The sequence below is a fragment of the Urocampus carinirostris genome, chromosome 7, assembly GCF_059441175.1.
Source record: "Urocampus carinirostris isolate Australia breed hairy pipefish chromosome 7, RoL_Ucar_1.0, whole genome shotgun sequence".
NCBI lineage: Eukaryota > Metazoa > Chordata > Actinopteri > Syngnathiformes > Syngnathidae > Urocampus > Urocampus carinirostris.
Genome location: NC_142355.1, coordinates 10,323,757 through 10,343,256, shown reverse-complemented (window position 1 = coordinate 10,343,256; position 19,500 = coordinate 10,323,757). Strand labels below are relative to the sequence as shown.

Sequence of the window (19,500 nt, the reverse complement as noted above, 5' to 3'; positions counted from 1 at the left end):
ATCTCTAGACAGTCAGATGCAGTCTAATTCTCTCATTACCTCATTTTTCTTTTAGGGCCAATCTTGTTGATGTGACTTTGGCTCTAAACACAACCTGGTTCCTTCGTAACGAGAAAGCGCAGATACCCTGGGAGTCGGCAGTTCACAATCTCAAGTACATTTCCTTCATGTTTGATCGCTCGGAGGTGTATGGACCCATGCAGGTATGTTTCATGACTACACCAGGAGCAGTTTAATACAGTTCAAATGTATAAATGAAACGATTTGTTCAAAAATGTGCTTGCAAAGCATGCTTGGATCCAGTGGTGTACTCCTCACGTCGCCTTTATCCTTTCAGGCCTATCTTCGGGGACAAGTAAAAAACTTGTATACATACTTCAGCAACTTCACAGGCAACTCAAATAACTTCACAGACAACCCAAACAATTCCACAGGCAACTCCAGCAACATTACAGCCAACACTGGGAACGTCACATACAGTTGTGAAATTCCAAAGGACCACTCCTTACAGTAAGCATTTTCCCAGAGCAATTAAATTGAACTCTTATCAGCGTAATATTCATGGACTAGCACCCTTATTAATTATACATAAGTACACATATATTTCAAGGGAATTCCTTTATATACATTCCAAAATCTATCCTTTCTATTTAATCCAATCTAAATCTAAACTGTTTTATAAATCCCGATTTGAATGTGTGTTCGGGCTGTATGCATTGGTGTAAGAATCATAGGCCCAAAACGGCTGAACCAATTTTTGTGAAATTTACCCAGTTGTACTTAAGGCCTCTGCGAGTGTCCTTAGCTAGGTTTTGTGTAAAAAACATAACAATAACTACCTATAAAATCTATGATCATCTGCTTTTGGGTGGTCTGATTTCATGGGATCTTTACCCCCCTCTGGGTACTGCACCTCCCAGCCACTGACCACTCCATGCAGCCGAATCCGATCTTCTATTGACCCGGCAACACCAGGCCATTTTGATTGCACATTGCAAAGTGATGTAACCAGCTGCTATTTTTTATTTTTCACATTGCTTCAGCAGTGCATCGTTGTATCTCCTTTAAAAATGTAGCAACCGCTATTTTGATTATTGTAAAAAGTTTGGGTTTTTAAGTGCACTGTGTGTTACACAACAGCAGCCACATTGATTGAATTGGATGGCTCCGAAAAGGGTATTGATAATTTATTAATATATCCGTCAATTTGTTTCCTGTAGAGATACATAAAAATGATTTTGTTTTAATTCACATAATCCCAAACAAAAAATAAGTAGGATACAAATCAAACAAACATACAAATGCACATACACATAGGGAAACTACATGAACCAAAGATAACCTTTGGCCAATTTCAGCTCCGAAGGTTTCAAATAGTGGCTCACGTATCACCAATTTATTGCAGTGAATACATGATAAAGGAAAACAAAACATAAACATACACACACTGCATATTGTCAATAATTACTAAAGAAAAGTAACTTATGGTGTTGTGATTAAGACAATAGTTGCATTATGTGCCTGCAATTGTCAATACTCTGATTAATCTATGAAGAATGCCTGTGAATCTTAAATCGACTGGTGTTCAAACACAGACATGCAGGTGGGTTGCAAAAAAACAAACTATAAACAAAAATATCAATGTATTTATTAAAGTACAAATGTCCATGCAATCACAACAATGCAGTACATGTCCTCAACCAGGGGTCTCTAACAAAGACCCCTAAGTACAGCTGAGGTGCCCATGGATCTGTTCTGAAAATAGCTCGCCAGTGCTGGGTAATTTATCATTTTCTAGTCAACTGATTTTTTTAGAGGGTGACTGAGTATATTAAACCCTACTTCCAATAATTAAACTGGTAAAACAAAGTAACAACATAGTAATAACATGACATGTTTTTGAACACATATGAAATTGGATGTTCTTTGCGCTTATTAGTAACAAAAAGTAGCTCACAGCTTGAAAAGTTGAAGACCTTGTCCTAAGCCACACGATTTTTAATCCAATGCCTTGAGCACATTATGGAAAGGCAAAGAGGAGACAATACCAAGGTGTACAACTAATAATTAAAAAACAATAATATCTAATCCATCTAATATATCGAAATCCAACCTATCTAAACTACTTTATAAATCCCGATGTGTGTGTTTATATGAGATTTATAGACTTCATGGCTAAACGAAATTTTCATGGAAATTTTTGTAGTTGTTCTTTAGGCCTCTGCGAGTGCCTTTAGCTAGGCCGCTAGGTTTTGTTTCAAGACAATAAATACCAACATAATTGATAAACATCTACTGTCATGTACAAGAGGCTCTTGCCTAGTGGCTCGCCCTTTTTCAACAAACCACGGCCCCGACGACCTCGCCCAAGTAGAATGCCCGACAGTGCCAAGCCCGGCAACACCGGGCCATCATGCTTGTTTATAATAAGGAATAGAAATACTTGGAATCTTTTGAACAAGAAATGTCGGAAGATTGAATCCTATAATGTGGTTCAGAGTGATCAATTATTGGGTTATTTTTTTTGCTATAGGGCCCATACCTTTGCCTTCATATGGACGCACAGCATCTTTTTAGGAAAATGTGAAATTTTTTGTATTAAATCAAGTTTTCAAAGCCTCTTGTAAGGACTTTAAATAAAATGTTTACTTAGTAATCTATTTGAACATCATGTTTCCTTTCAAGGCACAACCAGATCACGGCTATTGATGTTGCTTGTTCTAATGGACTCCAAGAATGTATTGATAGCGCTACACAAATGTTTGCTGACTGGATGAACAGCAACGACACAAATACAAACAGGTATAGACACTTTGAGTTGAGTAATATGATATCAGCGTCGGATAAATTCTGATTGTTTCATGTGTGTGTGACTTAGCATTCACCCCAACCTACGGTCTGTCATCTACTGCCAAGCATTGGCTGCTGGGGGAGGAAAGGAGTGGGAGTTTGCTTGGAACAAGTTCCAGACCAGTAGTAAAATGTCTGAGAAAGAACAGCTTCGCCAAGCTCTGTCGTGCACCAAGAAGATTTGGCTTCTAAGCAGGTAACAGTAAGAATTTGATGCTTAAACTTAGAAAGGGTTTATATTAATCACTATATACAGGGCTGTCTCAGAAAAATAGAGTGATACCTTCACATACAAGCTGCTTGAGATATGAAGAACTAGAGATTTAGTTGTACCTCTTTTTGCAAGCACCAATAAACATGAGTATTTCGATATTTGAGTTTTATTTGAAAAAAAAGCTTGCTTCCGCATAACAGGGGAAATCCAAGTCACAAACATTTCCAGAGGCTACCACCAGAGACCGCTCACCGCCAACATCGGTTCGTTACAGCTTGCGGTTCGCGCCATCAGGCACTTGATTCCGCGCACTTGGTTTTACTTGTGTAGTACCTGTTTTCCGCAGAATGTATGTTTTAGTGCATGAAGAAATGCAGTGGCAGGTCACGCGGGCTGGGATTAGGATGGGCGACCAAGGGCCAGTTGACCCTGGAGCCACAAGGCTTGGAGAGCCTGTGGTTCTCTATGTCCCTATTGTCTGGATGAGAACAGCTTCATGATCGTTTTCTCTAGCTTCCTTCGAGGCCATGTGCTACCGCACCCACTCATTTCCCCTGAGAGGCCTGCTTTTTTCGCAGCGGAACGCAAGATAACGTAAAAACCTGTCTTTTGTGTTTTGGGCAAATATTCCATGCTGACACGCTATGAAAATAATTCCTGATCATGTAAATGAGTTGATTATCTTAACACTGGGTTTATTGATCAATACTGTTAACCGGTTACAGAATTTTCCCTCCTTCCCTCCTTTGCTGACACCGCTAATGCTTGTGTCAACAATATTCTTTATTCTTTTGTTTCATTCAATTTTCTTTGTCATGTAAATAAGACATAGTTTGTTAGAATCAAACCACGTGCGTTATTTGTGTCAATATTATTTTCCTTTAGGACGGATCAGTCATTATACCTTTCAATGAACTGACAAAATCGATATTTTAAAGTTACAAATAAAATATGTTTAGAGAACTGCTTCCTTCATGACAAATGCTAGAAAGAATATGAGATTATTTCGAATTTCTGTGGGAATTAGTTTAACCACCGAATTTCATTCTGAACCAAATAAATATAATTATAAAGCAAAATTCTCTACACGCATCTATTTAATCAAATTTTATTGCATCTCCTTTTTGTGACTTTGGCAACTTCTGACACGAGTTCTGAAAAGAAAGTGGTAAGGTGTCTGAGAAAAAAAAGGAGAATGAGCTGAATTGAAACGAAGGAGGACACAACAGAAAAACATGAGCATGTTGTTTGTGTGACTTTAAATTGCACTTCAGAAAATAACAAATATTAGCACAAGGCTGTGATACCTCTACATACGAGATCAATTAATTCCCAGATCAATGTCATATCGAGAATAGCTCTTACCTCCAGCGAGTTTTTCCCAATATTAAATAACTAAAAACCAATTACCGTATTTTCCGCACTGTAAGGCGCACCGGCTTATAGGGCGCACCCCCAAAAAATAGTTTTTGGTCCTATATTTTCCATACATAAGGCGCACCGGATTATAAGGCGCTACAATGGGAACGTCGGTCAGTCAAACTTATTACCCCCTTAACATTCCCAAAGCTTGCAAAGAAGCAAATACGTGTCGTAGACACGTGCGGATGCGGTGTCCGTACGATGTCACCAATCACTCAAATGCATCGTTCCAAATATCATTCGGAAGGTCAGTCTTGGGATTCAAGAAATGCCAAACATTTCTTAGTTTCCATTTTATTTTTTTCTGGCAACTGTGTGGACAGCAAAGTAAGAATTTTATTGTGCAGGGAAACGGGGTTCTTTACTGTGCATATGACAATAAACACTTTGAATTGAATTTAGTTTAAAAATAGACTCATCACAGAAACATCAAGATCGTTCTAAAACAAGATACCGGGAAAATATAAAGCGGCATAGCTCACCTAAGTTCTCTTGCAGCCATCACGTTCAATAATGATACGTAACCATGGTCTTCTTACAACCGTGAGTGTAGTAAATCCAGGAGAGTAAAATATTTACAAATACAGAATAGTAAAAAATGTTTTCTTTATGCCGTAGTGCAACCCAACGTGTGATTCACATTCATCTTTTTTGGCCAATTGCAGGCTTTGTTTCGCCCCTTTGGCCTATGCGAGCCTGTAAATGATAAAAAGGATCCGCCTCCTTTACTTCCGAATAACTTTAGCCAATAGTGACTGATTCAAATGATGATTGACACATTGGTTAGGAAATGAAACGCCGGTATATAAATCCCAGCATACACCGCGGACAATTTCGCCTTCGGGGGAAAATCTAGTCGGCGGCTGCTTGCCTTAGTTGCAAGACTTTGCGACTTAATATTGATCCACATATAAGGCGCACTGTATTATAAGGCGCACGGTCAGCTTTTGAAAAAAATAAAGGCTTTTAGGTGAAAATACGGTAATCTGTTCCCGGCCTCCCAAGAACATCCAACTTAATCCTTAATAGCTATAAAACACATCTTTCTGTGCACTAAAAACATAAATAAAAACCATTATCAATTAACATTTTCTGAGACAACCCTGTAGATTTAATATTATCTTTATAACGGTAACGCCTTTGCTTAAGGTCAACTCTACCTAGATGACGAGCTCAAGAGAGCCTGGTTTATCTTGCAGATACCTGGACTACACCTTGGACCCCGAGAAGATACGGCTGATGGACGTGTCTTCCACTATTAACTACATCGCCTCGAATGTGGCGGGGCACGGATTGGCCTGGGATTTTATTCGAGCTCATTGGGACTACGTCAGTCAGGGGTTGGTTCACTCAAATACACCAGTGGTTGTTTGTTTTTCTTTTCTAAATACAAACCACATTTGGGATCACGTTTTGTCCTCCCTCTAAACTGTTGTGTCCAACACTGAAGTGAGCAGTTATTTGAACAAACTCATAAAGATCATGAACCACAGTGGCTTGTTTAAAATAACTGTCATCCCGTACAAAGGTCGTCGATGGTAATCAGTGCTTATCTTGATTTGTTGCTCATAAAGGCCACACGGAAATGATAGATATATTTTGTTTCCAGTAAATAGAATGACACGAACGAATACTTTCACCATTGCAATGATGTTGTTAACTGTATATCGTTGTTCGTCATCAGAGATGGAGCCACGCTGATCGAGGGAGTGAGCAGAAGGTTTTCGACCCAATTTGAACTGGAAGAGGTAAGTGTTTGACAAAGTTCATATGAGTCCCTCAATTAACATTTTCATTATTGTTTTTTTATACTCAAAGATTTAAAGGGACATTGTGTGATATTTAGTGACTCCTACTGGTAAAAAAAGGACCTCATTTATTGAACAGACGTGACGTTTTCATTATTATTGTGTTTGCGGAGTTAAAGAGTAATAAATATCCATCGGATCAAGGCGAGGCCATCTTGACATTCGTGACGAATTAAGATAGAATTAGTTGCTCAGGTAACAACCATAAATGCATGTGCCCAAGATAATAACTGAGCCATGTTTGGGTGTAGCTGAGCAACTGTGATGTGATTTTCAGTGGGAGGAAAGTTTTAGGATGAGATTATAATAAGTTGTTGTTTAGTAGGAAAGAAGAAGTCCATTAATTTCTTTAAATTTTTGAACTTGCAAGGAGAACAGGGGAACCCATACCTCAGATAAGAAATTCCAAACTGTTCTAAAAGCCCTACCATGAGGCCTTTTCATTAAATCGCCTAGGTTAGAAAAAGCAGATCCGCCCTAAACAGTAGAAATCAAAGAACAGCAACATGATTGGCTTATAGTGTACACAGTGCATAATCATCAAAACAACAAACAACAGTAAGAGATAATAGTCAAAATAACTAACTGGAATCTTATAAAATCTTGAAATTGCAGGTGTGCAATATTGAAAACTGAATAGACTGATAAAAAAAACACAAATAAAAACCTTAGATGTATATTGCTTCTTAACTCATATTCCACAAACACATTAGTCAGAATGTCATATAAGGACGAGTGTAACTCCATGGAACATTTTACAGGTAAACCTTTGGCTTGACTTTAAATCTGGACGGAGTGGCAAACTATAGAACAAGAGTCTCCGACCTTTTACAAGCTGAAAGCAATTTTCGTCACCAAAATAGCGCAAAGGGCACCCAGTTAGATATGCATTTCTAAAATGACAATTTATCATGGTATTACAATGTCATTAGCAGGTTGATTATTGGAAGTAGGATTAAATAGTCTCTGTCAACCACTATTAAATAATTTTACTTGAAAACCAAGCACTGGTGAGCTAATTTCAAAACAGGTCTGCGGGCACCTCAGCTCTCCTTAGGTAGGAGGAACCCTGGTTCCTGCTGGCACCACGTTGGAGACTCCTGCTGAAGAACAACCTTGTTCATTTTTGGTCTTTTTTAATGTCCGTTTGGTTTCCCAATGATTAAAGATATATATTTTTTTGTTTTAAATCTAATCCCCTTTGCAGTTGGAGAATTTTGCCAGAAAGCACGATCTTGGTGCTGCTTCCCAGGCTATGGACCACGCAATTGAACAAGTCAAGGTCAACATAGAGTGGGTCAGCGAGAACAAGGAGACTGTCCTGGACTGGTTTCTAAGTAGAACTGATTATGACTTTTAGTATTTGTCCTTTCTGTTTCATTGTGAAAGCTTGGAAAAGCAACCTTCTGATCCTAAAGACAGAACACAAGTTCAACTAAATGGACCGACTAAATGACTGATGCACTTTTCTAAAACTCGACTACTGAGGTGAATGTGGAATGTTGATGAAATGCACATTCCAATACCAACCGAAATATGCTCTTTTCTGTTAAAAACAATGACGAATATTTATTCAGAATGTGTCCTTCTAAGTGGTTGCAAATTGAGGACGATATGTTGAAAAATAATCATCTCTTCAAGTAAAGAAATAATCCCTGGCTGAAGTTGAATTACATTTTTTTCATTTTAAGTGTTATTCTCGGAATAAATCATAATAACAAACATTTCCCATTATGATTTTTGATGGAGTAAATTAAGAAAATATGTTTATAGTTAGTAGACACTTAAAATAAGGAGTGAAGACATCAATGGGTTTTGAACATGCGAAAAAGACAGAGCCGAAACCTCTGTTACGGAATTGGTTTTAATTAAATCTTCTAGGTTACAAAAACATGGTTATACAGACACTCCCCTACTTACGACTATTCGACTCACGAAAAACGGTAGATACAAACATTTATTTCAGGATGTCGGAAAATATCCGGTTACATTTTGTATTATGTGCACCTTTTCAGAGTACAAGACATTACTGTAGTGCTTCTTTCCGCCTCTGTTGGCGTGTGGTGGCGCTGTGAGGTCACCCAGCATCCACCCCGAAGAAGAAAACTGCTTCCTCTTCCTAGTTCGTGTGTAAACATTCTATACTGTATCTCCAGCGCGCTAAGAACTTTGACATTTTTATTGATATTTTGTGCATCCATTCAATATGGTTGGTGAGAAGTGTGAAAGAGAGGCGAGACGTTTCTTTTCAAATTAAAGTGGAATAGGAAAGCTTGATGCGGTTGAGAAAATAGTTGGATTCATTTTTTTCGGCCAGGTTTTACAATGGAGGAGTAAGTCGCCTAACTGTTGAAGCTCATCTTCCAAAAGTAAGTTAAACTTAACTTTATGTATCTTTATGGAGCATATTATTTTATAAAATGATTATTTTTTAGTACAAAACAATAGTTTACTTATACAAATTCAACTTGCGAATGATTGTCATAAGTAGGCCAGCGTCTGTACAACACAATTGGCAGATAGTGATGAGGATGTAAGTGCAATATAGTCAAAATAACCAACAACAGTCAGGTATAATAGTCAAAATGATGTCCTGGCATCTCCTCTGAAAGTGTTTAATATTAATAACAGAGTACACTTATCTAAAATAAATAAATGATATATTACAGATCATTTTACTAGAAAAACAAGTATCCATATGTATTACCAATGAAAATACAGGTATTTTAATATCAGTCCTTTTGTTTACAATATTTTATTATTAGGAAAAAATATCAACAGGTATTTTATGGCTTTTAAAAGCAAGTATGTACTTTTATTTAAAAAGTGTCTTTGTAATATCTGTTTGTGGTCTTGTAAGGCGGGAAATGTGGGGAGTATTCACCGACAAGAGCTGGAAAATAAATGAATGAACGGTTGTAAAATAAACATACCTTTCAACCCATATGCTTTTGTCGTATTTTGTATGTTTCTGCACAAATATTTCAATAGAAATGCATATGATTATTTGCCTACTGTGCAGTTGTCCCTGCTCTTAAAGATGCTGTGTCTTTAAGAGACAACTTATTAATTTCTTTGCCGTTTCTTTGGTCCTGCGCATTGTTCAGTCTTGAGTAAATAGTAACACAAATGGCACACGAAGGATTTTATACATTTGACTATAAAAGGATTTTGTACGATCGAATACAAATTACATTTAACGCAAAAGATATTCACTGGCGGGGCTGTGGTGCGAGGTCAGTGCAACCTAGTGGAGAATATTGTTTACAGGAATGGCGGGAACGGGACGTGAGGCTGATAAAATAATCAGCGCTTCCAGACGCGGAGGGGCCCTGATGACAGAGGACGGCAGGCATTTTTTTGAGAAATGCTCCCCGCTGTTTTGAGTTTTTCCAGACATCGCGGCGCTCTTCTCAGAGATGGTGGAGCCCAGGGGGCTTCATTGGCGCGCCCATGGGAGGAGCCGGGGCACCATCTTGCGGAAAGACATGGGCGGAGAGGAGAAGCGAGAGGACTTGAAGAGAGGGTTTCCCAGAGACTCCAACGACACTAATTCGACCATAGTTCACTTAGTTAAATTGTTTAAGAAATTAAATCTGCCCCCGTGTGGAAATGCCGGTCTCTTGTTCATCTTTTCCAACAAAAAACGAGCGCGCATTGTTATGTGAATGTAGGTTGTGTTTGGTTAATGGGGTCCGATAACTAATTCGAACAATTTGGTAAACGGTACATATTAATATTTAATTCCTAACACAAAGCATGTCCCAAACTTTCCATTTCAACTCATTTGCTGTGCGTAATTGCAATTATGCTAGTTCTTCATCTCATAGATTTAGTAGTTCCTTGAAAATAGTGAATTCTTGCCTTTATTAAGTTTACTGGGTCAATCAGAATTTGAGAATATTTAGCATAGTATTGTGGACATGCTTTGTAAAAAAAAAATCTTGCAGATATGAATTGGCCTAGTTTATTTAAACGTGACATTAATCCATCCAGGGCAGCACGGCAGCGCAGTGGTTAGCGCTTGTGCGGCACAGTTCATGTCATGGGAACCTGTCGTGGGTTCAAATCCAGCTCCAGACTTCCTGTGCGGAGTTTGTATGTTCTCCCCGTGCTTGCGTGGGTTTCCTCCGGGCACTCCGGTTTCCTCCCACATTCCAAAAACATGCATTTCAGGTGAATTGGCCGGTCCAAATTGTCCCTAGGTGTGAATGAGCGAATGAGTTGTCTGTCCCTGTGTGCCCTGCGATTGGCTGGCAACCAGTTCAGGGTGTCCCCTGCCCACTGCCTGGAGATGGCTGGGATGGGCTCCAGCCCCCCTGCGACCCTAATGAGGATAATGATGAGATGAGATGAGATTAATCCATCCGCCGCTTCACATGACTTCGATACATTTGTATTCTTGTTTATATTCCGGATTTATTAGCTCTCATTGTAATTAATTTATATAGTTTCTCGTAGAAAACCATAAACATAAAAAAACCTAAGATAAACACAAATATAACATTCCAAACACATTCTCGTATTTTCCTAGTGGACTGAATATAAGGCGTTTAAGTAAATACTTTGGATTCTGGTGCAAATTAAACACAGACTTCTGTAGGATGAAATAAGCTGAATCACTTGAATCTAAGCCAAATTTACAACTATAAAATACCGAAATCGGGGGTGGCTTATACAAGAACAACAAACCAACGGGAAATCAATAGGGCAAACGTGAGCAGAATTTACAGTAAAAGTGCGCTGAAATTTGGTATTTTTATTTATAAAATAATTGCAATACACCACGCTGAGAAAAAAAGAAAACACATTCAACAGTACCCAGAAATGGAGATCTTCGAGTGGTTTGAAGCTCGAGACAAAGTTGATATGGAGTGTCTTGGCTCAGTCATTTTTTATAAGCTCTCAGGATTACACAAGCCACGAAATATGAAGGCTTCACTGCTTAGTGTACATGATTTTCTTCTTGGGGGCGGCAGTGGCTCAGGAGGTAGAGCGCTCGTCTTGGGATCAAGAGATCGCAGTTCGAATCCCGGCTCCTCCGTGTTACATGTCGAAGTGTCCTTGGGTAAGACACTGAACCCCTAATACCCCCAATATGCAGATTAGCGCCTTACATGGCTGCACGGCCGCTATTGGGAAATGTGAAGCACAATGTAAAGCGCTTTGGGAAATCTTGACTTGAAAAGCGCTATATAAATGCAGATTATTTCATTTCATTTCATTCTATTATTTTTGCTATGTGGCCATTTTTCTGTTTAGGGGGAGGCCTCTATGCAAGTATATACGGCATTATGTACCGTAAATTCCGGACTATAAGCCGCTACTTTTTTCCCCCAACGTTCAAACCTGCGGCTTATTCAGTGATGCGGCCAATTTATGTAATTTTTCTAACAGCCGCCAGCGGCGCTTGAGTACAAAATGTAAGATTTAGACCTGTGGAATATATGCGCCGAGGAAGACTGCAACCTCTTAGCTTGTGCACCAATTAAATTAGCGCAGACATATCCTCATCATGCAAATTGCTAAAAGAAAGGCACATGACGCAGCTTTCAAACTAAACGCAATCGAGCAGTCCGATAAAGAAAGAAACAGAGCTACTGCACGTAAACTTTACTTTGCGAGCGTGTTTTTGAATAAGGGAGCGTGGGACGACGTCAATATGACAAAGTCTCTTTTCCATACTGAAGGAAGACGACTTTGATGACATCAGTCATAAGTAGGAAGATGAGGACGGTTTACCGTGATTTCTACATGTACGGTATGATTTTGTAAACAGGCCCGTTTACTGCGTTGCGAGCATGTTGCTAGTAGCGTTTTGCTACCCTTCACAGGCACGGTTTGGGATGAAAGTTATAATATTATTATTAAAGCTTTGAAAACTCTCTCGGTGTACCGTCTTTCTTTGTCAATATGAGTAACCATGTATAATATGTATTTGCAACTGTATATTTTTGTAATGTATTTATTTTAGAGACTTATTCTGATGTTTTCCAAGGGCGAATCAAAAAGAAGGGGCGGAGCAAACGCGGGCTGACGGGAAGTGGGGTAAAGGTGAGTGAGGCCTGTTGTTGCGGCTGACAATAGTGGATATATATTTTTCCCACCCTTACCTTTGGAAATATAGACTTTTTTTCCTTGGATTAGTTTCAACATGTACCTGGACTCTGCAGGTCTGCATCAAACATTAAGTACCTGTATCATTTTCCGTTCATTCTGCCGGCTGTGGTTTTAGGACTGTGTACTTTAAATTCAGCTACAATCGCAGGACTTAAAGTCGGGTTTGGGTTAATTTTGTGCTACATGTTTTAATGTGGGCGCATGCGGCTTATATACGGGTGCGGCTTGTGTAAGTACAAAAGCGGATATCCTCTTAAAATGTGGTGGGTGCGGCTTATAATCAGGTGCGCTCTATAGTCCGGAATTTACGGTAACTAGATGGATACTTTCAGAGAAACACGTTCTTTTCGTAGTCAGTCATTTGGAAGGCAACTGAATTACAATTTGTATCAAGTTACTATCCTCAAAGGTGAGAACACATTTTACATGTATATGCCTGTGCTGAAGAAATATGATCCGAAAAAAACAGAGGAAGTCGACAGGGTCCCTTATGGAGAAGAGCCAATAAATCAAACCTGCTGAAAGTCTTCTCTTTAGTCATCCTGAGAAAGAATAGAACAGGGATGGTCATAAAAAGTTCCATTTTCCCGTGCCTCATTTTGTATCAATGTCTGACAATCTGATCAAGGTTATTTCTTACCCATTCATCTTCCTGAGATCCCTCTCCTTCTCCTGCAGGTTTCTGGCCAACATCTGCGCCAGCTTTGTTGGCCATTATCTTGTCTGTCCAAGATGCTCCGGTCTTTTGGTCTCCGGCAAAGTTACATTTGGACACTGTGCCGTTGTCTACTTTTGCTAAGGAGACTGTAGAGATGGAACAAAGACGGTGGGAATGTGAAGTATTTAGTAGCGGTGTCATTGTCAGGATTTTTTTCTAGTTAACTCATTCAATGCCGGATGTTTTTCTCAAATTGGAGGAGCCGGTGTCGGCCATATTTTGCTTTAAAAAATGCAGTTATTTAGGTACTTTATATGAGCATAGGACATACCAAAAGCTTCAATCCTTATTTTTTATTGGAAGAAAATATGTTTCTAGCTTTTATCATTGTTTAGTAAACACCAGTTGAACATTGCTAAGTTTCTTGAAAATATTGAAAAAAAAAAAAGAAGAGGAAAAACGGCTTACTTTGGTGCTTTTTTTCCATTTGTGATATCTCTTACATCTAAACAATGCTTTCCATAAACATGGGAGGGCTTTGCATTCAAAATAAAACAACATTTTACTGCAAGAACTCTGAACTTATGCATGAACGATGCATGCGCTTTGCAAGAAATTTTCAGGGCCCGATGTTTCCGGTAAATGTGATCACACGATTTCGGTCACAATGGCAATTGCGTTTCTGCGAACGTGCAAGGAGCGTCAAACCTTCCTACCACAACGATGACATAGGGACTTTGTCATCTTTTTTATAAAGAAAAAAGCTCTGTTTGTGATTTAAGGTTATACAAATAAACATGACTTATCTATATTTTCGCTTTTTCACACACTGCACCATATGGGGCCGCCAACACACTTCAATCGCTGGATACAGGAAGCAAAACTGGGAAGTGGGGGCTTCCTCAATGTGTGAACTGAGATCTGATCAAAGCCACTCCTTTAAATGGTTTGTGATTTATCATACTGAAATTATTTCCAGAGGCTTGATACTTACTGATGAGCTGCGCCAAACACTTTATAATAAATATATTTTTAAATAAAAATAAAAAAATCTATTTTTATGTTTTGGCACTCAGGGAGAATGCTTCTGAAAACTGATTTATGAGTTATGGCAACTACATATTCAGACTCTTGGCATTAAGTTTAAAATTTAACTCACAAGTTGTCCATTTCTCCTCTTTTCCCTTGAAATGCTCCTAGTTGGACTTAATTATACTCAATGTGACACCTTAAGGCAGGGGTGGGTAACTACAGCCCTGGGGCCACTTACGGCCCATCAGGCCAAACGATAATAATACAAACATAATGATAAAATACAGTGGGACCTCGCTACTTCGCGGTTCTCGCGGTCTGTAATGGTTTAAAAAAAAAAAGTCAGCGAGTTCTGCGGACGCGGCGTCACACGGCGCGACGCGGCGTCACACGGCGCGACGCGAGAAGGGCGGCGGGCGTGATCGGGCTACCCCCGTAACTGGGGGGAGCCCGCTTGTCCGACGACCCCAGTAGCGCGGCGCGACGACAAACGGCCGTCCGCGCGCGGCGGGTGAAAGGCGGCGGACATGCGCGGGACCCCCGTAACTGTGTCGGTGTCGTGCGTATCGCGCCCAAAAGTACCCGCGCTGCGGGTTAGGGGCTCGCTCTCGGATGCGACCGAACGGCACCCGCGGTGTGGCGCAAGTAAAAACCCTGTCGTGAATTTGTCTCAGATCGTCCCGGGCAGACGTAAAATCGCCCAGGTGTACGACTCTAAGCAGTGGATCACTCGGCTCGTGCGTCGATGAAGAACGCAGCTAGCTGTGAGAACTAATGTGATTTGCAGCTGCGATTGGCTGGCAACCAGTTCAGGGTGTCCTCTGCCCACTGCCCGGAGATGGCTGGGATGGGCTCCAGCCCCCCCGCTACCCTAATAAGGATAAGCGGTGCAGATAATGAGATGAGATGGTTTTTTTTTTCGTTTTTTATTTTTGAAGGGTCGTCACTACTTCGCAGATTTTCACTTTGTGCGGGTGGTTTTGTTCCTCATTAACCGGATCTAAAAAATAAAAATTAAAAAAATTAAAAAAAAAAAAATTTTTTTTTTTTTTGATAGGTGTGCAGCTATTTCGCGGATTTTCACTTATCGCGGGTGGTTTTGGTCCCCATTAACCGCGATAACCAGGGTCCCACTGTATATAATGGTGGATAAAACTCATAAATCATAATAATTCATCATATTTGTTAGTACTGATGTGATTTTTAAGTTTCTTGATAAATTTACAAATATGTTTGCTTTTTGTTAAAAAGGGGTGCTTAGAGTACATTTAAAAAAGGAGATTTTTTTTATATTTCAGAAAATGGCTGCAACGACAGAAAATAAGGAGTCTGAATACTATGCGTGCTCACTGTATAAAATGGACATTGTGTATTATTTAGGACTTCCTAGTGATAAAAGAAACGTCATTAATTAAACTCCTAAAGCAAAAAATCTTGCTGCTGCGGGTACTCCCAAAAACTGAAAACCTTGTAAAAGGCTTGGCAAAATAATAAGAAAATATGTTTATTCACAGAGCCACTTTAGTTTGTATTATTCTTTTTGCTTTGAAGCACTTGTTTTTGGTCGCACTACACATAACAGTGACATCTAGTGGTCGAATAATACAAATTGTCCCTTTAGTTGGAGGTCTTTCCATGTAGAGCTTACAAAAAAGGGTCAAATAATGACAATAACATTGCAATCAAGCCATGAACTCACATATAAAGGGGCTGTTTCCTTTAGTCTTCAGTCGAATTTCTGTTTCAGTCTCCAGTTCTATTTTGTCCATCTCGCTCTCGGGATACCAGAAGGCCCACGTTCCGACAGGTCTGTGCTTGTCAGTTATCTTCACTAGCTCGGCTTTACGAATCAGGGCAGAGAGCTGTTCTTCGGTCAGGATGTCCGACTCACCTTTAGCCTCCACTTCTACATGGAAATGCATGTGAACACAGATATTAGAGTTCCATTTTTTACAGAGTTGACTCTTAATTGAATTTGTTTCTGTTGATTCTTTTGTACTTACTGTAGGAAGACATTAGGAAGCCCGTGTTGACCTTTCTATTGTCACTGAAGTTTGGTTCAATCTCCTTCCCATTGGGGTCGTACTTCCGCCGATGAATACGTCCGGGTTTGATGTACAGCACGTAGTAGCGAAGCTGTTCCCCAAAAAACGTATTTATTTCCGTTAGATATTACAATGTTGATTCAATGTGTAATATTTTGCGGTACAGTTATCTCCCGCTGTATCTTGGTTTGCTTTACACAATTTCGCTACTTTCCGGATTTTCATCGTGCATTGTGTTCTGCATTAAGATTGGCTAGATAGTTGCCCCAACTCTTTTCAGCCTATGTCTGCCTGTGTGTCAATAACATTGTGGTTTATGATGGACTCGTACGTAAAACAGCTTGACGCGCGAATCTTTTTCATTTTGGGGTTTCTCTGAAAGCCATCTGGACCACAAAAGCACTAAAGGGTATAAGAAGATACTTTCTATTGCCAACAAAATCTAAAAATAAAATGTTTGCAGCCCAGTTTTTGCTGTTGTTGTGTATTTCACAATTTTGTATACACGCACTATGTGTAGGGCTGCAACAACGAATCGATAAAATCGATTAAAATCAATAAATCAAAGTGTTGGCAATGAATTAGTTCATTGTCATTCGTTGTCTCGCGCAATTTGTGCGTCACTGAGCCAATGACGTCACACGCGAGGAGGCGATCATAACAGAGTGAGGTGGAGTGCGAACTTAGGTGCCACTTTTATTGCTAAAGTACTCTTAACTCATGAAACATGACGGACATATAGAAAACAGTTTGACCAAAGTCAGTGAAGCGTGGGAGCATTCCAGGCTTCACAAAACAAATAAGTGTGCCTCTTGCAAGCTGTGAAATGATTCCTTGTTCCAAAAGCTCATGTCCCTTAAACCACAGATACCTTTTCTTTCACTTGTTAAAAAAAATACCTATATATTTGCAGGTGTATAACATTCATTTGTATATATTTTGTTTGTTATTTGACAACAGATTTTTTTCTTATTATTTAATATTGTAGAATGTTCTGTTTTGTGAACTATTTTCTTATTTCCACAAAATCTCAACATATGAATAAAGAAGAGGAAATTAATAACTGCGTTTTTTTAAACCGATACATCCATTCAACAAAAACATTAATCCTCAGATTGATCGAGTAGTAAAATAATCTTTAGTTGCAGTCCTAATTGTGTAATTTACAAGTTAGAATAAATATTTTTGACAAAAGTGTTAAGTACCTTCTGATTTTTTACATCAGTCAGTGCATGTCTTGAAAAATCAATAAGCACTCCTTCAACAAGAACTCCAGGACCACTGTGAAAAAAACAGAAACAAAAAACGTTACAATACAAAAACAGTATTTCTATTTACGTGTACAGTAATCCCTCGGTTATCGCGGTTAATGGGGACCAAAACCACCCGCGAAAAGTGAAAATCTGCGAAGTAGCGACGCCCCTTCAAAAATGCTTAAAGAGAAACATTTTTATTTATTTTTTATTCATTCTATTTTATTGTTATTATTTTTTAGACCCGGTTAATGGGGACCAAAACCACCCACAAAAAGTGAAAATCTGTGAAGTAGCGACGCCCCTTCAAAAATGCTTAAAGAGAAACATTTTTATTTATTTTTTATTCATTCTATTTTATTGTTATTATTTTTTAGACCCGGTTAATGGGGACCAAAACCACCCACAAAAAGTGAAAATCTGTGAAGTAGCGACGCCCCTTACAAAATGCTTAAATTTTTTTTAAAAAAGGCTCCAGCACCCCCGCGACCCTACTGAGGATAAGCGTTGTAGCTAATGAGATGAGATGAATATCATTTTCTTTTAGTATTATTATTTTTTTAGACCCGCGAAGCTCTGAACCCGCGAACGTGGAACCGCGAAGTCCCACTGTATTTGCACTAATAGAACACAATAGCCATTGTAAAAAAATCCAAGAATATTATTGACGGTATTGTCAAATTCCTTGCTTTGCGTGATGTGTTAGTTATACTATGCACGCGCGCCCCCTAGAGGCCAATAAAATAATGCAACACGAATATAAATTTATTTTAAGACCCAGACTTTTTGTTTACCAGGTTTGCACAAGAAAAAACTCCATAAACCAGAAGTATAAACAACATCACAGAAATACGCCAGCAAACTACAGTCGTTAGTCCCTACCAACAGAAGTGTACGTACTGAATCAAGAGTTACAAAATTATGCAGCCCATCTTATTGTTTAGACTTTAGACCAACCTTTCATGTGAGCTGGGTGACCACACACTGCAAAATGTCTCATTGTGTACTGGTTTGTTTTTTAAAGCGCTGTTATTATAGATTCGACTCATTTTACACTGTTTTTCGGGAGCGTATTCCAACAAATCTCGTTAGCAATGTTTTCCCTAAAACTCACATTTCCGGTTCCAACCATCTAAAAAAGTACGTTTGTTTTGTTGAACTGCACATGCCGCAGTAGAGCTGAATACGATGCTATGATCCAATGAAAGCATTTACAAATCCAGAAAAGACTACCGATAATATTGCATTGTGTTTTATCAAAACTTTGATTTCTTAAATTTTGTGCGAGAATAATTTTATAATCAGCAAATAAATCTGAATTGAGAGTAGTTTAAAGGATCCTCCGACCACCGTACACCTTCATATATCGGTCCAAGGATGGGGAACTTAAACATTGAGGTTTTTAAATGTATTATTATTACAATAATCATTTTATTCATTCTTGTATTTAGTAGTTTATTTATTGTTACAATGAAAAGTCAATATTTGAAAATGACGTATTGTTGTGCCGCGCAGGGATTCTAGTTGCTTGACTTTAAGGTTGCTTTGTGTAGAAAGGTTCAAAGTTCAAATGATTTATTGCTTTTATAATTTTGTAGAATAATACATTTAAATAATGTATTCAATACTTTTGTCAATAATATTACTTTACATTAATAATATTACATTATTATTGGCAATTTACTGATTAACAAACCTGTCCTTTTTCTTTTTTTCTTCTTGCTTTTTTGTATTTTTCCTGCTTTTATTTCTTCTTTGTATTTCTATTTCCTGTCTTTTTTTCTGTTTCATTTTCCCCCTGTACTTTGTTACTTCTTTCTTTTCTACTTATTTTATTAATTTCCCCCTTTTCTTTTTCTTCTTCTTTTGTTTCATTTGCTTAGCTTTTTTTCTTGATCTTTACTTTTTTTTTTTTTTCTCTCAAAGATTTTTTTAATTTTTTAAAATTTCTTTATTTCCCTCTGTTTTTCCTCTCCTTTTGTTTCCCTTTACAATGTTTTCTTTATTTATTATGCATAATGTTAAATAATAATTGGTAATATACGGAATCAAGCAACAACAAAAAATCTGAAGTGCCGTTTGGGAGCCCAAGTGAGCC

General features: G+C 38.6%; 2 protein-coding genes across 2 annotated transcripts in view; one reads left to right on the top strand and one right to left on the bottom strand.

Moving 5' to 3' along the window:
* The window catches only part of anpeplb (alanyl aminopeptidase, membrane like b), a 48,790-nt gene extending 40,559 nt beyond the window's left edge, over positions 1-8,231 (top strand). The window contains exons 14-21 of the mRNA XM_088339705.1: positions 56-203; positions 338-408; positions 496-510; positions 2,686-2,802; positions 2,879-3,046; positions 5,686-5,826; positions 6,171-6,234; positions 7,502-8,231. Coding sequence (XP_088195831.1) covers positions 56-203; positions 338-408; positions 496-510; positions 2,686-2,802; positions 2,879-3,046; positions 5,686-5,826; positions 6,171-6,234; positions 7,502-7,654 — 877 coding nt within the window. The 3' untranslated portion in view covers positions 7,655-8,231. The remainder of the gene's footprint in view (positions 1-55; positions 204-337; positions 409-495; positions 511-2,685; positions 2,803-2,878; positions 3,047-5,685; positions 5,827-6,170; positions 6,235-7,501) is intronic.
* Positions 8,232-10,828: 2,597 nt separating this feature from the next.
* On the bottom strand, positions 10,829-18,506 carry arpin (actin related protein 2/3 complex inhibitor). The gene is made up of 6 exons (XM_088339207.1): positions 18,360-18,506; positions 17,355-17,430; positions 16,108-16,240; positions 15,804-16,010; positions 13,055-13,218; positions 10,829-12,956 (listed from the first exon to the last, which is right to left on the bottom strand). The coding sequence occupies exons 1-6, from the start codon at positions 18,449-18,451 to the stop codon at positions 12,948-12,950; spliced, it is 681 nt and encodes a 226-aa protein (XP_088195333.1). The 5' UTR covers positions 18,452-18,506; the 3' UTR covers positions 10,829-12,947.
* Between the last annotated feature and the right edge of the window lie 994 nt (positions 18,507-19,500).